General features: G+C 35.9%; 1 protein-coding gene across 1 annotated transcript in view; it reads right to left on the bottom strand.

Annotated features, from left to right (window-relative positions):
- Window positions 1-19747, bottom strand: part of CFAP47 (cilia and flagella associated protein 47) — a 372118-nt gene that overhangs the window by 136900 nt on the left and 215471 nt on the right. The window contains exons 41-42 of the mRNA XM_088794865.1: window positions 11520-11590; window positions 9803-9948 (exon numbers count right to left, since the gene is read on the bottom strand). Of these exons, the coding sequence (XP_088650991.1) occupies window positions 9803-9948; window positions 11520-11590 (217 nt within the window). The remainder of the gene's footprint in view (window positions 1-9802; window positions 9949-11519; window positions 11591-19747) is intronic.

The raw sequence follows: 19747 nt of genomic DNA, 5'->3' as shown, positions 1-19747 counted from the left end.
CATGCATGCATTGTGCATTTCCAGGCAACATAAACCCTAAATGAATGGAGAAGGGTAAGGTCTAAATATAGCTCTACCACACTGTGGGAGAAACTCTGTATGCAACAGAGCAGGAGATGGATTAAGAACTTCCCAGGATGGCACTGACAGCTGTTGATCTTTACAACTACAAATACCCATTATAGACTGCTAGCTTAAAACAAATAAACAACCAAGCAAGCAAGCAAGCAACTTTTTCCCTTCATTCTGCAATTTATTGTTGGAGGGGAGTGACATCATTTTTGCAGGGTCCCTAAGTGTCTGAGTCCCTAAGTGTCTATATATATATTTTTAACTTTTATTTATTTTAAGTGTGTTTTTCCATGACCCATCAGCTCTAAGTCAAGTAGTTGTTTCAATCTAGTTGTGGAGGGCACAGCTCACAGTGGCCCATGTGGGAATCGAACTGGCAACCTTGTTGTTAAGAGCACTGCACTCTAACCAACTGAGCTAACCGGCCGTCCCCATCCCAAGTGTCTATATTTTAAAGTGCAGGTTTTCTAAGTGTCCTTCGATGGATGACTGGATAAAGAAGATGTGGTCCATATATACAATGGAATACTTACTGTTCAGTCATAAGAAAGGATGAAATACTGCCATTTGCAACAACATGGATAGATCTTGAGATTATCATGTTAAGCGAAATAAGTCAGACAGAAAAAGTCACACTCATATGTGGGATATAAAACTGAGAACAACAAAGGAACAAGACAAACAAACAAAGAAACAAAAACTCATAGACACAGACAACAGTTTAGTGGTTACCAGAGGGTAAGGGGGAAGGGAGGTGGTAGAAGAGGGTAAAGGGGGTCAAATATATGGTAATGGGAGGAGAACTGCCTCTGGGTGGTGAGCACACAATGCAATATATAGAAGATACAGAATTGTACACTTGAAACCTATATAGTTTTATTAACCAATGTCACGCCAATAAATTTAATAAAATTTTAAAAAAAGAACAGGCAAAATTAATAGATTGTGATATAAGTCAAAATAATGATTACTTTAGGGGAAGGGTGTTGTTATTAACAAACACAACAAATGCTCATTAGGAAACAAATAATGCTGCCTGGACCTCTCTTCCCCCACGTATCTGCATAACTACCTCTCTCACCTTTAAGTCTTTGTTCGAATATCACCTAGTCAGTGAGGCTTACCCTGACCACCCTATTATAAATCGCAATACACACTCCCCAAATCCTGATCCTTTTTATCCTTTTTGACTTCTTCTATTATACCTCTCACCTTCTGAAATACTCTAGAATTTACTTAGCTATTATATGTTTTGCTTACTACCTGTGTCCCCTTGCTAGAATGTAAGTTCCACATCCAATTGCCGGTCTGTGTGGGGAGTATAAAGACCCAGGCCCCTCACCCCAATTCAGGGCATCACGATAGGTTTCCCCCTCCCCAGAGCTCCTCATGGGATCCACTGAGGCCTTCGTTACTACATCCAAACCCAACTTTTCCCTGCGCCCAGTCAGGCTTCCCTCACTCCCCAAAGGTACTGATTTCCAGGGAAGTTCCCAATAAATTTCCTGTATGTGAATTACAGTCTCACAGTCTGTTTCCTGGAGTACCTGAACTGTGACACTGCCATTCACTGAAGCAGAAAACAGGTGAGATCAGGTTTACTGGGGAAGACTCATGCATTCAGATTTGGACATGTTACCTTTGAGGCAACTTTGCTGTATCTAAGAAATAGCAAGCAGGCAGTGCATACATGAGAAAACAATAGATTTTTCCCTCAAGGTGCTCACAGTATCATCAGGAAGATATGACATGTTCTCCAATAAAAAAAAAATCCATTATATCACATAAGATTACTGATGAAGTGTTGGCAGGGTCCAGAGGACATCAAGAAAGGCCTGGAGAGGATGACATTTTTTTGTATGCGGTCACTGAAGGGGGCAGAGGCAGAGCAATGTGAGAGAGGCCAGAAGACAAAACCCCTGGAGCAAACAGTGGGAGCAGAAACCAGCTCAGTTTGAATGGAGGGTCAGGGGTGATATATTGTAGAACTGTACACTTGAAATTTACATAGTGTGATTAACCAATGTCATTGCAATCGATTTAATTTAAAAAATAAAGTACGGGTTTTCAAAATGAGCACTGAGGATCTGAAGATCTTTTAGAATAAGTAATTAGGTAAGCAGTACAAAAGTCTAAACAGAGAGAATAATACAGAGAAAAACAATAGGGGTGGACAGGCCTGGTTTTAATCCTGAGACTGTCATTTATTAACTTCTAAGCCTCAGGCAAGTTTACTACATCTCTGAGTTCCGGTTTCTTCCTCTGTAAAATGGGCTGAAAAATATTCCGTCATTTTAGGAACTTAGAGATTAAATGAAAAGGAAGGGGAGAGAGGGAGTTTCAAAAGACATATCACATAATCACAATGGGCGAATATTATGTAGATGTTGATTCTGAAGGGTAGCAGAATATGTCATCTCAAAATAGGGCTGTAGGAGTTCAGGACACGTCATCCCAAAATATGCCCCTTTGGTATATTGATGACTTTGAGCTGTAGGCACTTGAAACACAGCAAATGCATGTAAAGGCTTTATCTGGACTCCCCTTACCTGCCTAAAGACAGACCTTCCAAAAGGAACTCAATTCTCATAAATCACCTCCCTGGGAGTTTCATCATCCAAGGAAGATTGACTCTTACCACAGAAGAAGAAACTACAAGTTGAAGCTGCACCTAGAAAAACTTTGTCACCAACTATATCTCCCATCTATTCTTCTAAAGGCACATTCATCTTGCTGAAAAATCATTCTCTTTGAAGCGACCCATATCCCCTCTCCACTTTCCCTATTAAGATTGTATTTAAGCCTGAATTCTAAGCCACCTCAGGAAGTTACTCAGTTTTCCCTGGGTCTCTCCCATGTACACATGAGGTATACATCTGAATAAATTTCTGTTTGTTTTTCTCCTGTTAATCTTTTATTATGGGGTAGGGGTGGAGTGGAGATCTCAGCCAAGTGCACAGAGGGGTAGAAGAATAATTGCTTTTCCTCCTTTACAATTCAAACAAAGAAACTCAAAATGAGATGACAGAAAAAGCATACAAACAATCATGGGGCAATGAGGGAAATATGAACAATGCCCAGATGTTTGATGCTATTAAGAAAAAAAATTAAGTTTTTAGTAGTAATGGTATCATGGTAATATCAAATTTTTTTGTTGTTGTTATAGAGACAATTATTGAATTATCTGTGGATAAAATGATGTGATGATTGGGATTTGCTTCATTATAATCATGAAACATGTCTGCCCACGCACTGTTGAAGCTGAGTGAAGGGTACCGGGGGTATTTACTGCAGTTTTATTTCTACAACTGTGTGTATTTTATATTTTCCATAATAAAATTTTTTAAAAAAAATGCTTACACCTTAAGAAGTAGAAGGATTCTAAAGATGTGAGCATTACATGAGGTAACACATATTAGGAACCTAACCCTTTGTCTGGCACTTGAGACATCCACTTAAATGGAGCGGGGGCCATTCTGGAGAGCAGGCTTCCCAAACTTTCAGGTGCATGTAAATCACCTGAGGATATTATGAAAACACAGATCTGACTCAAAAGATCCAGAGTGAGGACAAGACTTGAGAGGATCAATGAAAAGGAAGACTGGTAAATTTAGGTTTAAACCACACAATAAAGAATTCTGCACCAGAATGGGCTTGTGACAAGAACACAACTGACCACTAGGAAAGCAAAAGGAAACAAACCTAGCTTCAAAGCTGGCATTGTAACCGGTTTGAACCGTCCCACAATCTTAAAACAATATTAACTGTACGCTTCAGAGACTATTCCAAAGATCTCCTTGAGTATAAAATGTGTGTGTAAATAATATAAAAGTAAATTCATTACATAATAAAAATACATATTCCAAAATATTGTAAATACCTTAGATAAAAAGTGAAATGGCAAAAATTGAAAATTAATCTTGAAACAAAAGAATAAATGATTTCTGATTGTGAGGTCAACTTATTTATAGCTTCATTATCCCTCCCCAATTGAGATTTGTTTATAACAAAATTTTATCCTTTACTTTCATCTGATAACGTTCCATAGGATTTTATTACTTACAATCCACAATTATCTTTAGTTTGTGCTGATAAAAGAAATATGGAAAACTATGACTGTTTTAAATTGTTCAGCTTTTAAATCTATGCACTATTGTTACTAATGAACACATTATATGTAATTGTCATATACTAATTTTTCCTAAACAGCCATGTAGTTTGCAAACATAAATCCAAGCTAGCAATCTGAAATGTGCTTTCTCTCTGTGTGTGTGTGTGTGTGTGTGTGTGTGTGTGTGTGTGACTATAAATACAACTGAGTGATCAATACTGAGGTAAAGTTTTCAATAATAATTCAAATAGAGTACAATGCTTAAGTTCAACAGAAACTGGAGGAAACAATATATTAATATTCACTTTATTTTAACTTTTTTCTCATCCTTATTTTTACCTAAAAATCAGTTGTTTTACCCAAAATATAGTATTCATAAGAAATTGTATTTGGTGAGTACAGAGTTACCATAATTGCATGTTTCTAAAAATTTGTACCTGAATGGAACTTGATCTATAGCTGTCTATTCCATGAAAATTAATACCAACCCATGGGACCTGACGCAAAAGGAACAAACTGTTATTTGCCACAACATTTTTCTTAAATATATATTATAAACAGCTTTCTAAACATTGGTTAGCTAATTGAAATATCAGTAACTCTATTCAATTACATTTAAATCCACATATTACATGGACAATGTATTATTATTTCTCAAAAAATTATTTTGTCTGATTTGTTCACTTTCAATATGTTACTTTTATTTTAAAAAGTTAATATCAATGAAAATAATGCCTGTTTTGCCTGAGTCAGAAAATTATTCAGGAACGTCATCTGTAGTATTGTCTAATTAGTTCCCTCCACTTTTCTTGAAATAAAACCAGGCCAGGGAAGAAGTACAAATGCGAGAAAGAACTCATTTATAAGGAGAGAAACCCCTTACATTCCAAGTCTGGAGGCTGTGACAAGGGAAATGAAATTATATGACACATAACAGACACTTTTCAATGTGAGCTATTACATTTCTTTTCTGCTCTTAATTTCATATATACCAGTGGGCATGTTTACTTGGATTTTTATTATATTTTCCAGAAATATGCCACAGCCCATTGTCAATTGTAAGAAACCTTCACAAAAGATGTTTTGTTCTTTCTATGGATCAGGTTAAATGCAGTCCTCAAATAACACAGTTTCATGCAACTTTACAAGAAACCCAATTGTTAATGACCCAGAAAGGAGGAACACAAATACTGAATTGGCAGGAACGTTTTAATCTCAGTTCTGCCACTAATTTCCTGGGTAATATTGGACATGCCACAGAAGCCCTCCAAATACAAATAACCTCAATCTTAAAAAAAAAAATTAAAAAGCATTTCTAGACAGAAAAATTACCATGTTGTTTCATAGATCTTAAATTATACTTATCTTATTTTCTTATCTTGGGCCTAGATCTTGCTATGTTTTGTAATTTATTTGTTTGAATTGGCTGAACAACAGTATATTATTTTGATGGCTACACAGGCATATGACAGCTAAGCTAAAATTCTAAACTGTTAAATTTCTTACACTAGAGAGAGATCATTAATCATTGTAGGTGACTATTTGATTTTGCCATAGTTGTAATGTGAAACTGACCATTCAGAGTAATCACTTTTCTTTTAAAATACCATGTTTCCCCGAAAATAAGATCTAGCCAGACAATCAGCTCTAATGCGTCTTTTGGAGCAAAAATTAATATAAGACCCGGTTTATATTATATTATATTATATCATATAACACCTGGTCTTATATTATAGTAAAATAAGATCGGGTCTTATATTATAGTAAAATAAGACCGGGTCTTATATTAATTTTTGCTCCAAAAGATGCATTAGAGCTGATTGTCTGGCTAGGTCTTATTTTGAGGAAAACACGGTACTATTTTTCATAGAATGATTTAGCTAGGAGACTCAGTAAGGGAAAGAAGAAGACATATAAAAAGGTTTGTAAGCCTGCACTAAAAAGTTCAACTTCCTTAACACAATTTTAACACAATCTTAATTGCATGCCTGAGAGATTATTCCACAGACATTTTGAGAAGGCAACATATATTTAAATGGCATAAAATATGAACTGATTATTTAATAAAAATATACGGTATGTTGTAGGAAAAGACCTCATCCATTAACAGGAAGGTGGGCCTAGACTCTAGAAGTCATTGTGGCAGTGAAATCAACAATCTCTCTTCTCCTTTGTCAACACATTTTCCAAAACAGTTTCTATTCAAATTTTTTTGCCACCAATTTGCTCTGCAAGTAAATGAAAATTTGCTTCCCTTCAAGTGTGAACATCACTCAAACTGTCATTAAGATTGATCTTTGTATCAATATTCTTTACAATTCTCTCTTGTGCCGTTCTTCCTTCCCCCAAAGCCAACATCATTACCTCTTCTTTCACCATTGCTTCTCACATCCTTCTCTCTGTCCTTACTGCTAGTAAAGGAAAAGCAGAGAGCAGTATGGAACGGTAGCAAGTTGAGGAGTGTAATAGATTGCAAGTCTCCTAGCCAGTCTTTCAGTCTCCAGTTTCTATCTCCAACTCTTAATTTACTCTGTTTTGACTCTATAGATGCTTTCTAAAACAAAGATGAAATCAAATCATGCCTATGCTCAATACCTTCCATTGGGTTCCTGCTTTCCACAATAATAAAATTTAATTATCCAACTTAAAATTCACTACTATCCTCTTTATCGGTCTGACCTATCCATCCAACACATTTTCTGTCACTTCCAACAAACCATTGTCAAAATCAGCAATTCAAGTGTCCCTGATTTTCATGCTTAGCTATTTTGCCTCATGTTCTTAAAATGTTCTGAGCACACTTCTTCCCTGTCCAAACACTGTTTTACTGGCAAATTTCTACTTGACCTTTTTGACCAAACTCCTTTATTAGCCAATTATTCCTGCCTCTGCTATTATATAGAAATGCATTATTCTATCCATTCTAGAAATGGTCACAATCTGTCTGGCTGTGTTATAGAAATTAGTGGAATGTTCCAGGACACCATGTACACAAGGAGAGATTATGCCTTGCAACCAGCATCTTGGTGAGGGCAAATGAAATGTGACATGTTGTTTTAAAACATGAAAAATGAAGTAAACTACCATCAAATAATAGTACCTCCAGCTATAGAAATAACTTTCATAAAACTGAAGTTAGTTTACCTAAATGAAAATTACATACAGATTTTAGCATAATATAACTTGATGTTTTTATCTTTACATGCAATAAAATTAAGCACAAATCAGTATTATTAAAATCTGCATGCCTGATTGAAAAAGTTGCAAATTGATTATAGAATATTTAAATACACACATAATAGAGATTGCCAGCTTAATCTCTACATCAGCAGAAACAGAAAAATACAAAAGACTGAGGGAGAATGAAATGAGTGATAGTGCAAAAAGTAAGATGAGTGGTTCTATTCATTTATGAAAACATAGGGGAGATGGCCAGAGTGACACACAATGTATTTAACAACTGGTATTACCATAGGCAGAAAGTCAAGACAAAGCTTCGTGCTTTGCAGTGTCTGTGTGCCTTGTATGGGGGTCTGTCAAACTCTCCTCCCAACAGATGCAAATTCTCCGTGACCGGGTGGTGGGTCATGATTTAATCTGGCCCCATCCACACAGAGAAGAAATTTCTTTGGATTTTTGGCATTTGAAAGTATGAATTTTTAGGGCTTTTGTGGGTTTTTCCCTAAGGTAAGAATTTCTATGAACATTGATGGAAGTTTTGTGAAACTATTTCTACTTGCAAACAGCTGTTATATAACTCATTTCATTTTGTATTTGAAAGTTCGACTGGAATAGCCAAAGTGAAACAAATGGTCTTTCCTTGATAGCAGTGTTAGTAGAAATGTTTCTGTTTTACACATGGCAAGCTATCAAATTGAGGCCTAATTAGTTTTCAACAGGTGGTTCTTAATGGCAAAGCAGTTATCACATTTAATAAGAATAGGAGCTAACTAGGTGGACTTGGATGTCTGATTATCATTTAAGTGTGTAATTGCATTTCAATACAATTAGCAATACAATTGAATGTATAAATTAATAGATGTGATTGTAATTCAATGCAATCTTTCATATTAAGGACATTATTTCTCAACTGATAGCAATATAATTTTGTGATTATTTTTCTTAATATTTTTTCTGACAAGGACAAAATATATGTAATCAAAGTCATGTTTTAATAAATTGAGATACCAAGTGTAGGTATATTTTGATTAATTTAGATAAAATTTATGGAAACAAATATTAATGTTCCAATAGTCTAATTTAAAGAATAAAATCAACCTCCTTACTATGCTATTAAGAATTAAACCCAGAGTTTGTCTATGGGTATATTATCAATTGATATAAATGAGGGATTGTGAAGCATTTGATCAAAGTACTGATTCCTATATTACAGTTATTATTTTTCACAAATTTTTATATATATAGCGGAATTCAGTTAAATCCTGAACTCCTTTACAGGGAAATAAAAAGCAAGATTTAGTATTACTATGAAATAGCGTTTTCTTCCTAAATGGTAATTTTTAGTGTAAAATTAAACTATGCTTTACATTATTTGATAGGCTGCATTATTTTTCACATGTAAATGGTCTTATAGACACCAGGTAAATACAATACCTCTTTCTAATTACCATTACAGTAGTACCTTGGTTTTCGAACGTCTCCGTTGATGAACATTTTGGTCTACAAACACCATAAACCCGAAGTAAATGCTTCGGTTTTCAAACACGCCTTGGAAGTCAAACATGTCACGCGGCTTCCGCTGAGTGCAAGATCCTGAGGCCTAGCTGTCAGCTGTTTTCGAACGTTTCAGAACTCAAAGGGTCTTCCAGAACAGATTACATTGGAAAACCGAGGTACCACTCATTTCACTGCATATGCATTTAAAATACTGCATAATTGGTACATAATTGATATATTTGGGGGCTATTTCCTGGGGGTTATAAATTCCCTCTCCTCAGGTCAATACACTGCAGTGTCTTTCTGGAAAGGGATAATGCCATAAAACTTTCCCTCTGAAGACAATCTGTCTTTCTCTCTCTGTCTCTGTCTAGCTCCCTCTTCCCCTCCCTCCTTTCCCGCTCTTGGTCTCTCTCCTTTGCTTGCTTTAAAGAAGCAAGTTGCATGGATCCCAGAACCACTAGGAAGTGAATTCTGCCAACAACGTGAGAGAAGTTGGAAACAGCTCCTTCCTCAAATGAAGCTCGGAGAACCCAGCACTGGCCAATCCCTTACTGAAAATGACAGGCCTTGAGCAGAGGACCCATCTAAGTCATGTTACATCTCTGAGCCACTGAAAATGTGTGTTGTTTTATGCCGTTCAGTGTTTGGTCATTTGTTAGGAAGCCACAGATTAGTACAGACAGCGGCATAGCAAGGTCAGGCATGCCTTCCCTCTACTCTCATGGAACTTCCTTATGCAGCCATTATAAAATGTACCCGCGACTAGTGTAATGCACTCTGCTTATTCTTGAGGGTAAGCTCTTTGTTTAGCTACCAGAGGGCTGAAATTATTATCTCGTACTATTCTAAAGTCTTCAGCTGCCATCTAGTTGCCTGTACTAGTCATTCCATTAAAGTACCATCCCGAGATGAAAGCACACGGCACAGTTCTGTTCGCACCTGTTTGTTGCTGAGCAAAATGATGCAATAGCGTGTCCGCAAGTCAAAGGGCAGAAAGAACAGCTCCAGGCTTGAAGATCCTTCCACTCCCAGGTAAAGAGTATGTGACTTGCAGAAGAACTCTCTGATGAAGCTGGACTTAATTGCTGCCAAAACATGAAGCAATTTATTTACCTATCATTTCATAAGTGCTGTTCAAATAAAGTGGCTTTTTCAATTAGTCATTACAGTTTGGGGATGAAGAAACAAATGTTCAATGCCTTAGCACACAAATTTAGAAAGAGAATACACACATTTGTTAATAAAACTATGGGTGACCCCAATGCAAGCTTGAGATAATTAAAAAAAGGTATAATTATGACGTCCTATTAAAGATGCCTTAATACATGATTTCTTCACAACGGGGACTTCACTAGTTTTTAAAAATTAGCTTATATAAACACATATAAATAGCAAAGTGCTCCCTGAAGAAATTTCAAAATTTGGGGGGACTACATAATGGTTCACATTACAGGGAGTGACAACATGAAGCAGAAATACAGTATATATAATCTTTTTGCTGGTTTTAAAACATGTCCACAAATTCTTCAACATTGCCTTAAATGTGGTGACAAGGTGGGCCAGTCTTAGGGAGTTGATCCTAATGAAGAGTATGCTAGAATGGAGCAAGTCGAGCAGTGTGACTTCTGACACCAGATCAAAAAATGTAATACAATTTCCTCCTAATTATCTCTCTTCCCGGTTTACTTGCTTTTAGAATCAAGCTACTATCCTGTGAAGAAGCCTAGGCCACATGAGAGGCCATATGGAAGTGTCCAGGCCAATAGCCCCACCTGGAGTCCCAGACGAAAGGCATTCATCAGACATGTGAGTGAGAAAGCCTGTGGGGTGACACAAGCTCCAGCCTCGATCTGACTGCAACTGCAAGTGTCACCTAGCTGAGGCCAGTCACCCCAGAAGTATGACAGATATTAATCATATTACATTTTTATTGTTTAATGCTACCACATTTGCGGTAGCTTATTCTGTATAGCTATAGATAACCAGAATATTCCTTTATCTACTTTCCTATCTATCATTCTATCCATATTTTCTAAATCTATAGTTATTTCACAAAACAAAGCAAGCTGTGTTCTCCTTACAATTTTTTATTTTTATTATTAGTTTCAGGTGTATCAAACAACATAATGATCAGACATTTACACCCCTCACAAAGTGATACCCCAACAAGTCTACTACCCATCTGATATCATATAAAGCTGTTACTATACCATTGACTATATTCCCTATGTTGTACTTTACATCCTGTGACTACACACACACACACACACACACACATTTATTTAATTATAGGTGACATTCAATATTATTTTATATTAGTTTCAGGCGTAATCCTTATAATTTAAAATATGGTGATACCTGTCACCTAAATAGGTTTAAGCAGTTCAGAATAACCCAAAAGAAACATAAAGGTGATTTATCTAAATACACCCATTGTACAGGTGAGGAAACTAAGACCCAGTAGTGAAAGGAAAGATGTGGGCAGAGTCCTCCAAAGGGTCATGCACAGAAAAGACTGAGGACCAACACTTGGGCCTCCCATTCAGCCAGCAATCCCCAGGGTTTGCTATTCTGTCTGTAGTTTCATTTGCTATTGCACTCTGTACATAAAAATAAGACATGAAAAGAAATAAAAGCTTTCATCTGAGGTACTCACAGGTTTTTAACTCATTTGGGACATCAGAAGAGCCCTCACCAACATCATCTTCTTCGCTACTCCCAGCATCACTATCGTAAATAAATAGAAAAACGTCAACAAAACAAACAAATCTCAAAAACAATTCTCTATATTAATTAAATCTTACAGATCCTTAAAAATTATGGCTACCTACAATAAGATGTGTGAAGACCATAGGTTTCTTTCATATATCATGTTATGTTTATAGTCTTTTAGAAATTTTAAAAATAAGAGAAATGAAAAAAAGCAATGTAGCAATCATCCATATTTCCATCAGCATTTTTAAAAATTTGGTAAAAACAATTCCTAAGTACCATACAGAAGTAAACATTTGATAATAATAATAACCAAAATCCTGACACTTAAAAGCAGATGGTCTCAACTTAGGACTATAAATCTACTTTCTCCAAAAATGGCTCCAGATCTTGATGTCTTAAAAAATTTTCTTCTCTCAGCTTATTTTTTCCACATTTGCTTCTTTCTCATAAAGGCAGAAGGAGATGTGGGCAGCTGTTTAATCTCTGGTTGCATTTTTGAAGATTAATTAGGAGATCATAGCCTAAAGCAATTGCCTCCCTTGAAAGGTTCCAAGTCTTCCAGAACTCATCAATTTTCCCCAATTTGCTCTTCACTTAGTATTCACGACTACTTCGCTCTACAAGCCGTTAATTACTATCTGGGCTCTCAGATATTGTCTGCCTGATTTTTTTTCTGAGAATACAACACAATCATATTTTTTCACCTTGTCATCTGCTTTTGACTAAATTTGATACAGTAAAAATATATTGACTATTTCCAAGTAAAGTTCTTTTAATCATATCTATGCCATTTCTCCAGTCTTTTCTTTACACCAAATTCTTCATAAGGCTATTTACCACATCTTATAATTATTCTCTACTTCTACTTCACAGGCATTTTGATTAGCAGTTTAAGTAATACCTTTTCTTTGAAAGTGAAGAACATTTAATATGTTATATAATTCGAGCATTTGATAGATATTTTAAGGCTATCACAGATATAATAGATGAATATTTTAGCATTTACAAGGGAGACTATATGGAGAGTTGGGAAAAAAAAACCCAACAAAAATGCTTATTTTTCAATGTACAGACCCAGTGCCATGTCTTTGACAATGGAGCTCTGGGTAGAATGCCTGATTAAAATCCTTAGGTAATCTTCAAACCTCATTTTGTTCCATACTTGCAATTTCTAGCCATTCAGTCATTTTTTTTTTCATAGTGAATAGAAAAGCAGAGTAATTTGGGCTTCATCTCCTTTTTCTTTCCTTTACATATTTTGTTGGAGAGCAGCTAATGAAAGTACTTTTTCAATAAATCAGAAAGTTGGCTCATCCTCAAAGGAGACTCTCAAACCCAGTAAAATTGAGTTACCTGTACTATTTATGGTAAAGACAGACAGAAAATATTTGCAGACCCAGGAATTTTATTAACTTGTTCAAAAGCTAATGAGTATCATGATTAACTCAGAGACATCAGAAAAAATTAAATACAATAATCTGGCTCAAGAAAATTCTGTTTTACCTAATCAATGTTCTTGAGTTTAGAAATTCAGTGATAAACCCAACTTGTTTACAGAACCCGTATCTTGCATGTTCGAAAGACAGAAAACAACTAATTTACCTGTTTGTTATTCCCCACACCTCAGTCCATGCTATCATTTTCATTGATGCTCATGGATTATTGTTGAAGTTATGGCAGAGGGAGCATGTTTAAACCCTTGGTCTTAAGGAAGAAATAGCATCCAAAGAGGCTAAAATTGTACAAAATACTATAGATCAAGTAGCAAAATATTTTCTGCTAATTTAGTAGTGGGGCCAAAATCAGGGAATAGAACCTACTTTTGAGGTGTGAAGGATGACATTCCTTTGCTCCTCTGCAGTAGTGGCATGCAGCTTTTTGCGAGTGAAATAATCAAAATGACATCGAACTGCTTCTACTCAGAGCATGAATAATAAATCAGCCCCAAGAATGACTTCCTACTCAAGCCTTTCCCAGCAGGGAACAGCTACTCCTGGGCCAACATTCAGGGCTGTGTCCATACCAAGTAGCAAATTATCTGGTTCAAGTCAAGTTTTTATGCACCATGGGAAGGAATGTAAGAGGATCAATTTTTAGATTTATTCCGTCTTCCATGTGTCCGAGAGTTCTTAAAAAAAAAGGGGGGGGGGGGGAACCTGGTGGCCATCTGGAGGGCAGTAAGAATGGGTGTTTCCTGTTTTTAGTACCACTTTGGCCCGTGAGCAGTTGAAGAGTCTCTAAAGCAAGGGGTGAAAACCTGAAGTTCAAGGATAGAAAGGATCTGTAAATTTAAATGGGAAAACATTTTACCTTGACTTCCAGTAACTCTTAACAGCAATTTAAACCAAACCACAGTAGTATTGTCTGTACTATGACTTTGTCTCCAAATAATCACAGATATGTTTTGCACATATCTTGAGCTATTATTTATGTTCATTATCGTGTTTCCCTGAAAATAAGACCTAGTGGGACCATCAGCTCTAATGCGTCTTTTGGAGCAAAAATTAGTATAATACCCGATATTATTATTGTATTATACTAATATTTGCTCCAAAAGATGCATTAGAGCTGATGGTCCCACTAGGTTTTATTTTCAGGGAAACAAGTACTACTTTTAAAGTACGATAGTTATTATCTCCACCATTAGATCTCATTATATATTGTGCTAATGAAGAAGTATGTATTTTCATATATTACAGTTTTTAAATATTTTGATAACCTACTGGAGTATTAGTTTCCTCTATGCTATAGAGTGAATTGTGTCCCTCTTAAACTCATATGTGGAAGCTAACTTCCAAAATGACTGTATTTGGAGATAGGGACTATATGAAGGTAATTTAGGTTAGAAATGAGGTCATAAGGGAGGGATGATGCTATAATAGAATTAGTGTCCTTGTAAGAAGAGATACCAGGGAGCTCACTCTCTCTCCATGTGTGCACAAAGTAGAGGTCATGTGAGTACACAGCCAGGTGGCTGCCACTCATAAGCCAAAAACAGAGGCCACAGCATGAGACCTAACCTTGCTGCCACCTTGGACTTCCAACCTCCAGAACTATGAGAAATACACTTTTGCTGTTTAAGCCACCCGTTCTATGGTATTTTGCTATAGCAACCCAAGCAGATTAAGATACTATGTAATCCTTGTATTTTACTTTGTGTATTTATAAAACACTACTCTGTGAAGTATAGTAGGCTTCATCAGACAGCCAAAGAGCCTGATGACATTGAAAACAGGTATGAAACCCTAATAGAGAGCAAGAGGATTATGGCAGATTGTTACTCTTAGTGTATAGCCTTCGATTCTCTCTGCTTTCCTTAGAGACTTGCCTAATTCTATTAGGTTGGTGCAAAAGTAATTGCAGTTGAAAAGGTTAAAAATAATTGCAAAAATCACAATTACTTTTATACCAACCTAATGATTGGTACTAATTATTCAGTGTAGTAGAACGAAATATTTTAAAATCATACATCTCCAGGATCCAGCCTTTTGGGGTTTTTAGCAAAAATCAGTACTCAGAAAAACATCTCTATTGGGGTCTTCTTTCCTTTGGGGGGCTATTCTGGGCCAAGCTATTCTGGGACACAGCGATGAATGATGACGCCCCTAAGCTCATGTAGTATACAGTCTGTCATGCACAGTAGTTCTGCAAGAAATACAATGATAAACACTTCAACACCTTTTCAACCTTAATTCATATTCTCCTCTAGTCCATATGGATAAGTATATGTCTTGTACTTCCCCTGACCTGTCCCCCACCTGACTGCTTCTGTAACCCCCTCTTCCCACGCTCCTTCTATACTTGTACACAAGTTCTCCCCCTTCTCTAGATTCTGGCCATCAAGCTCTTCTATTTCAGATGCCAATTGGTATATGATAAAGGAGAACACCAGAGTATAGTGTATGCGTGGAAAACAAAAGTGCTTAGTATCTATTATTCTCCTTAAATGTCTTCTCCTTTGTAAAGACCTCTATAAAAAGATAGTGATACTCCTTGCCAATCAGCTCGCAGAGCATTGTTTTTTTGTTGTTGTTGTGTTTTGTGGGTTTTTTTGTTTTGTTTTGTTTTTGTATAACATATACTACTAAATATATTCTGTCCTAAACAATTGCCTCCATTTGTGTAGATATTTTTTTTCTTTACTTGATGGTGGGCTCCTTGAGGATCAGAACTGTGGTTTATTTATCCCTATGTTTCTCCAGTACTAAGAATAGTGTTTGCGGTGCACTTGGTAAGAATTTGTTGAATGATAAATAATTCAATGTCGCTGGAAAAAACTAGCTAGTTCTATCACTGTAGGAAATTATTTACAAAGTGCTCATTTCTGAGCACTCCTGATACGTCATTCAATTTAAAAGTGTGGCTAAAATCAGTCCGCTGTCCTGATCCTTCCTGATAATCCTTTGAAGATAATTAGAATAAAAACTTCCTAACTCCTGTTGCTTATGTACATGGAGCATGTTCCCATAGTAAAATGTGTGAAGAATATAAAGTTTGATCATCCATGTGGTTTCAAATGTGCTGCTGTAGAAGTATCTGTTGCTTAAGAGCAGCAGCTTAGAGATAGTCATTTTTTTATTTTAATGGGAGACTATCATTTTTATGCCACCTGAAAGATAATTTCAGCACTTCACTGCTCATTTCAGAAGACAAAATTTATCATTTGGGGACATATTGGCTGAAGTGACTCTGAGGAGTATAAGCCAGGTCATGCTGCAGTAACAACCCCATATCTCAGTGGATTAACACAACAGTTCATTTCTTGCTATCACTAACTCCATCCTAGGTGGAGAGGATGCACTCAGAGATCCATTTCTATATGTGCTTCTCTAATCATTGTGGCAGGGAAAGGGAACAGGATAACAGCTCAAACGGTCTTAACCCTTTCACTGTGTTAATTGATTTCAAGTTACTTTTTCAAAATGTGTCAAAAATCCACAAAAAAATCAAAAGTTGATATTTTAACTATTTTATGGATATGTACTTGAACTCTGCAGTAGAGGGAAAGGTTTTTTTGAGCTTGTAGGGTAAACTTGAACACCAGTGGAGGTAAATATTCATTCGGATATATCTGAATGTCACAGCAAAGGAGTTAATGCTACCACTTGGAAAAGGCATTCAGCACTTCTCCTCACATGCCATTGGCCACACATTAACTTCAATTATCACTGGGTAAGTGTAATATTACCATGTGCCTAAAAAGAGGACAATAGGGATATATTTAAAAAGCTCTTAAAAATAGACAGTTTAAGGAGATTTTTTTAAAAACCTTTTCTTGTTCTATTATGTTACCTTCCTGATTAAACCTAGTAAGCAGACCAGGATTATATTGAGACATTGTTATGCTTATTATATGGTGTATTACATACAAAAGTGAATCATAGAGATAAAACACCAGACTTCCATTCTGGTCATAGTTTAAAATGCATATTCTACAATTTGTGTCTGGGAATCTATGCGAGACAAACATTAGAGAGAGTTTTTTTCTTTTTTAAATAAAACAGGATGTATAATATTACTAAGTATTATTTCATTAAGACATTGAAAGATCAAAGGTCCTCATTATGCCAATGGAGCTGGACTGAAGAAATATTAGGTAACTGCACTATTTGGAGATAAAATGAGTCTCTTTCGTGTCCCCTCATGGTAGAAGCTGATGGTTGCCTATCTGATCAGTAAACACTGGCCTTTTCCTTCTCACTGACAAAAACCCTCATTTTATTGTAATGTGTATGTAGAGAAAAGCAGTTTCTCAATTTTCCTTCCAGCTACTTTCAGTCACCTGATTAAGATTTGGCCAATGGGCTACAAGCAAACGTGCTAGGATACTTCCCTACCAGAGAAAGGGCACGCTCTTACCCTTGTGCTTCCTCCTTTTTGCTACCTATTAAGTGGGTATTTAGCTGATCCTTGAGAAAGTGAACAAAGACTTGCCTGCTACATGAACTAGAGCCTGGAGATATTATACAGTAAGCAGTCGGAACCCCAGACAGAAGAGCCACAGTAACTGCTTCTAATAAATCTCTTCAGAATTGTCAGGAAAAAGAAAAACAACAAACAGCCTTTTTGATGAACTTGAGACTGTTCTATCTCAACTCAACATATGGACTTGGGGCTCAGCATTCAATCCATACCAGGGCTGAAATGACAAACCAAGGGCTAGCCCTTCTTGAGAAACTATGTAGCTTTTGCCTTTACAAGCACCCCCCCCACCCCCCCACCCCTCTTGATTTGATATGGGAGACAGTCTTCAGAGAGGTGTACAGGAGAAGTCCTCCATCCATTAAACTAATGGCTCTGAGTTATTCTTTGAGAGTTAATCGGAAGAAGCCTGACTACTCTATGTTGGATCATGTTCTCCCTGATGCAACACTCAATGGTATGGCATCTTTATATTCTTTTCTCAGAGGAAGACTTGAGAGAAGAAATAAGAACATGTCATATTATAAATACAAATGGAAGAGACTGCATGAGAAAAAATGATCAATAATTTTTGAAACCATCGTAGACACTCTTCTAAAGCCGTACTTCAACCTAAGTTGACAATTATTTTCGATGAGTATTTCCAAAGTTTCCTTTCCTTCCAAAATTAAATTATAAATGCTTTCATACCACTCTGCTCATTCCACTTTGTTTTTTATTTGAAGAACATAACATAAAAAGAAGATGGCTTTACCTGTAGCTTGAGAATCTATTGCTTCAATAGTTTTAGAATTCTGGGCCTAATCAAAACCACTTCAGAATATTGCATGAAGGAATATCATGTTAAAATTGGGGATACAGAGTTCCTATACTGCACTCCAAACTGTGAAAATAGACTCAATTTTTCATTAAACTGATCTAACTTTGTTCCTTGTGCTCACACATACCTATAGCACTGCTTTGAGATCTGACTCTAGTTTAATACATGTACTATAAATTATTTGCAGTTAATGTGAAGAAATTATTTCAAGGCCATTCAGGCACAATCTATGATCACAAAGCTTCCCAATCAAGAAGCAAGGGGCTGAAAAGATTAAAATCTGGGGAAAATGTTTAATGAAGTTTATTTTTTTAGCAATACTAGCATTATATACTATAAAGAAATTAACATAAAATGCCTACAATACTCTATTCTTATGGTATCTAGAATGTTGTCTTATAGCTCAATGTATTAATTCATATTTTATTGCTCACAAAAGCAGAATGTGAAAGGAAGACTTTGAATGCCTTAGTTAAGCATGAAATCAGCTTTCAATAAGACAAATGCAATAAGACAAAAATGATTTCTCCTTTAAAAATTTTTCTCACAGAAAAACCAACAAAGAAATCAAATGTTTTATAATAAATGCAATTCTTATAAACTAGCAAAATTACTGGCTTAAATACAATTCACTTTTGGAAACTAACCAATATCATTTTAATCTAAGCAAGATCTGCGCCATCACTTTCATGGTTTCTGATGACTTTAACATTGGAAACTCTTGTGGCATCAACATGGCCAAATCTTTGCCTCCTGGGATTTTTTTTTTTTTTTTTTTTTTTTGCATCTGAATGGATGACACTGATACTATCAAGCATTACACAGAAACAAAGGTACATGCATTTCATTAATGGATACCTGCATTATTTTCTTTCTGCCTGACTTTCTTTAACCTTGGTAATTATTTTTATTCTACATCACTTTAAATAGTTATTCTATATAGTTGACCCTTGAACAACATTGGGGGTGTGGGGTGTCCACCCTCATGCAGTCAAAAATCCACATGTAACTTCTGATTCCCTGAAAACTTAACTACCAATAGCCTGTTGACCAGAAGCCTTACCAACAACATAACCAATTAACACATATTTTGCATGTTGTATGTATTATATATTGTATTCTTACAATAAAGTAAGCTAAAGAAAAAGGTTACTAAGAAAATCATATGGAAGAGAAAACACATTTAACAGTATTTTTTGAAAAAAATACTCCATGTTAAGTGGACCCGCACAATTCAAACCCAGTTGTTCAAGATCAACCGTAGTTTAAAACAGAGAAATATAAAGAAATCTAACTTAAAAGAATTCTGCCTCTCTATTCAGAAGTCAATGTTTCTTTCTAAACTAAATATAGACCTCATAACATAGGTAGAATAAGCTTAAATACAGTAGATACTCATTATCCATGAATGCCATTATTTGCAAATT

Source organism: Rhinolophus sinicus, chromosome 18 (assembly GCF_057876585.1).
Source record: "Rhinolophus sinicus isolate RSI-liver-muscle chromosome 18, RSI-T2T, whole genome shotgun sequence".
In the NCBI taxonomy this organism is placed as follows: Eukaryota; Metazoa; Chordata; class Mammalia; order Chiroptera; family Rhinolophidae; genus Rhinolophus; species Rhinolophus sinicus.
Note: the sequence above shows the minus strand (reverse complement) of the source record. Positions and strands in the feature narration are given on the sequence as shown.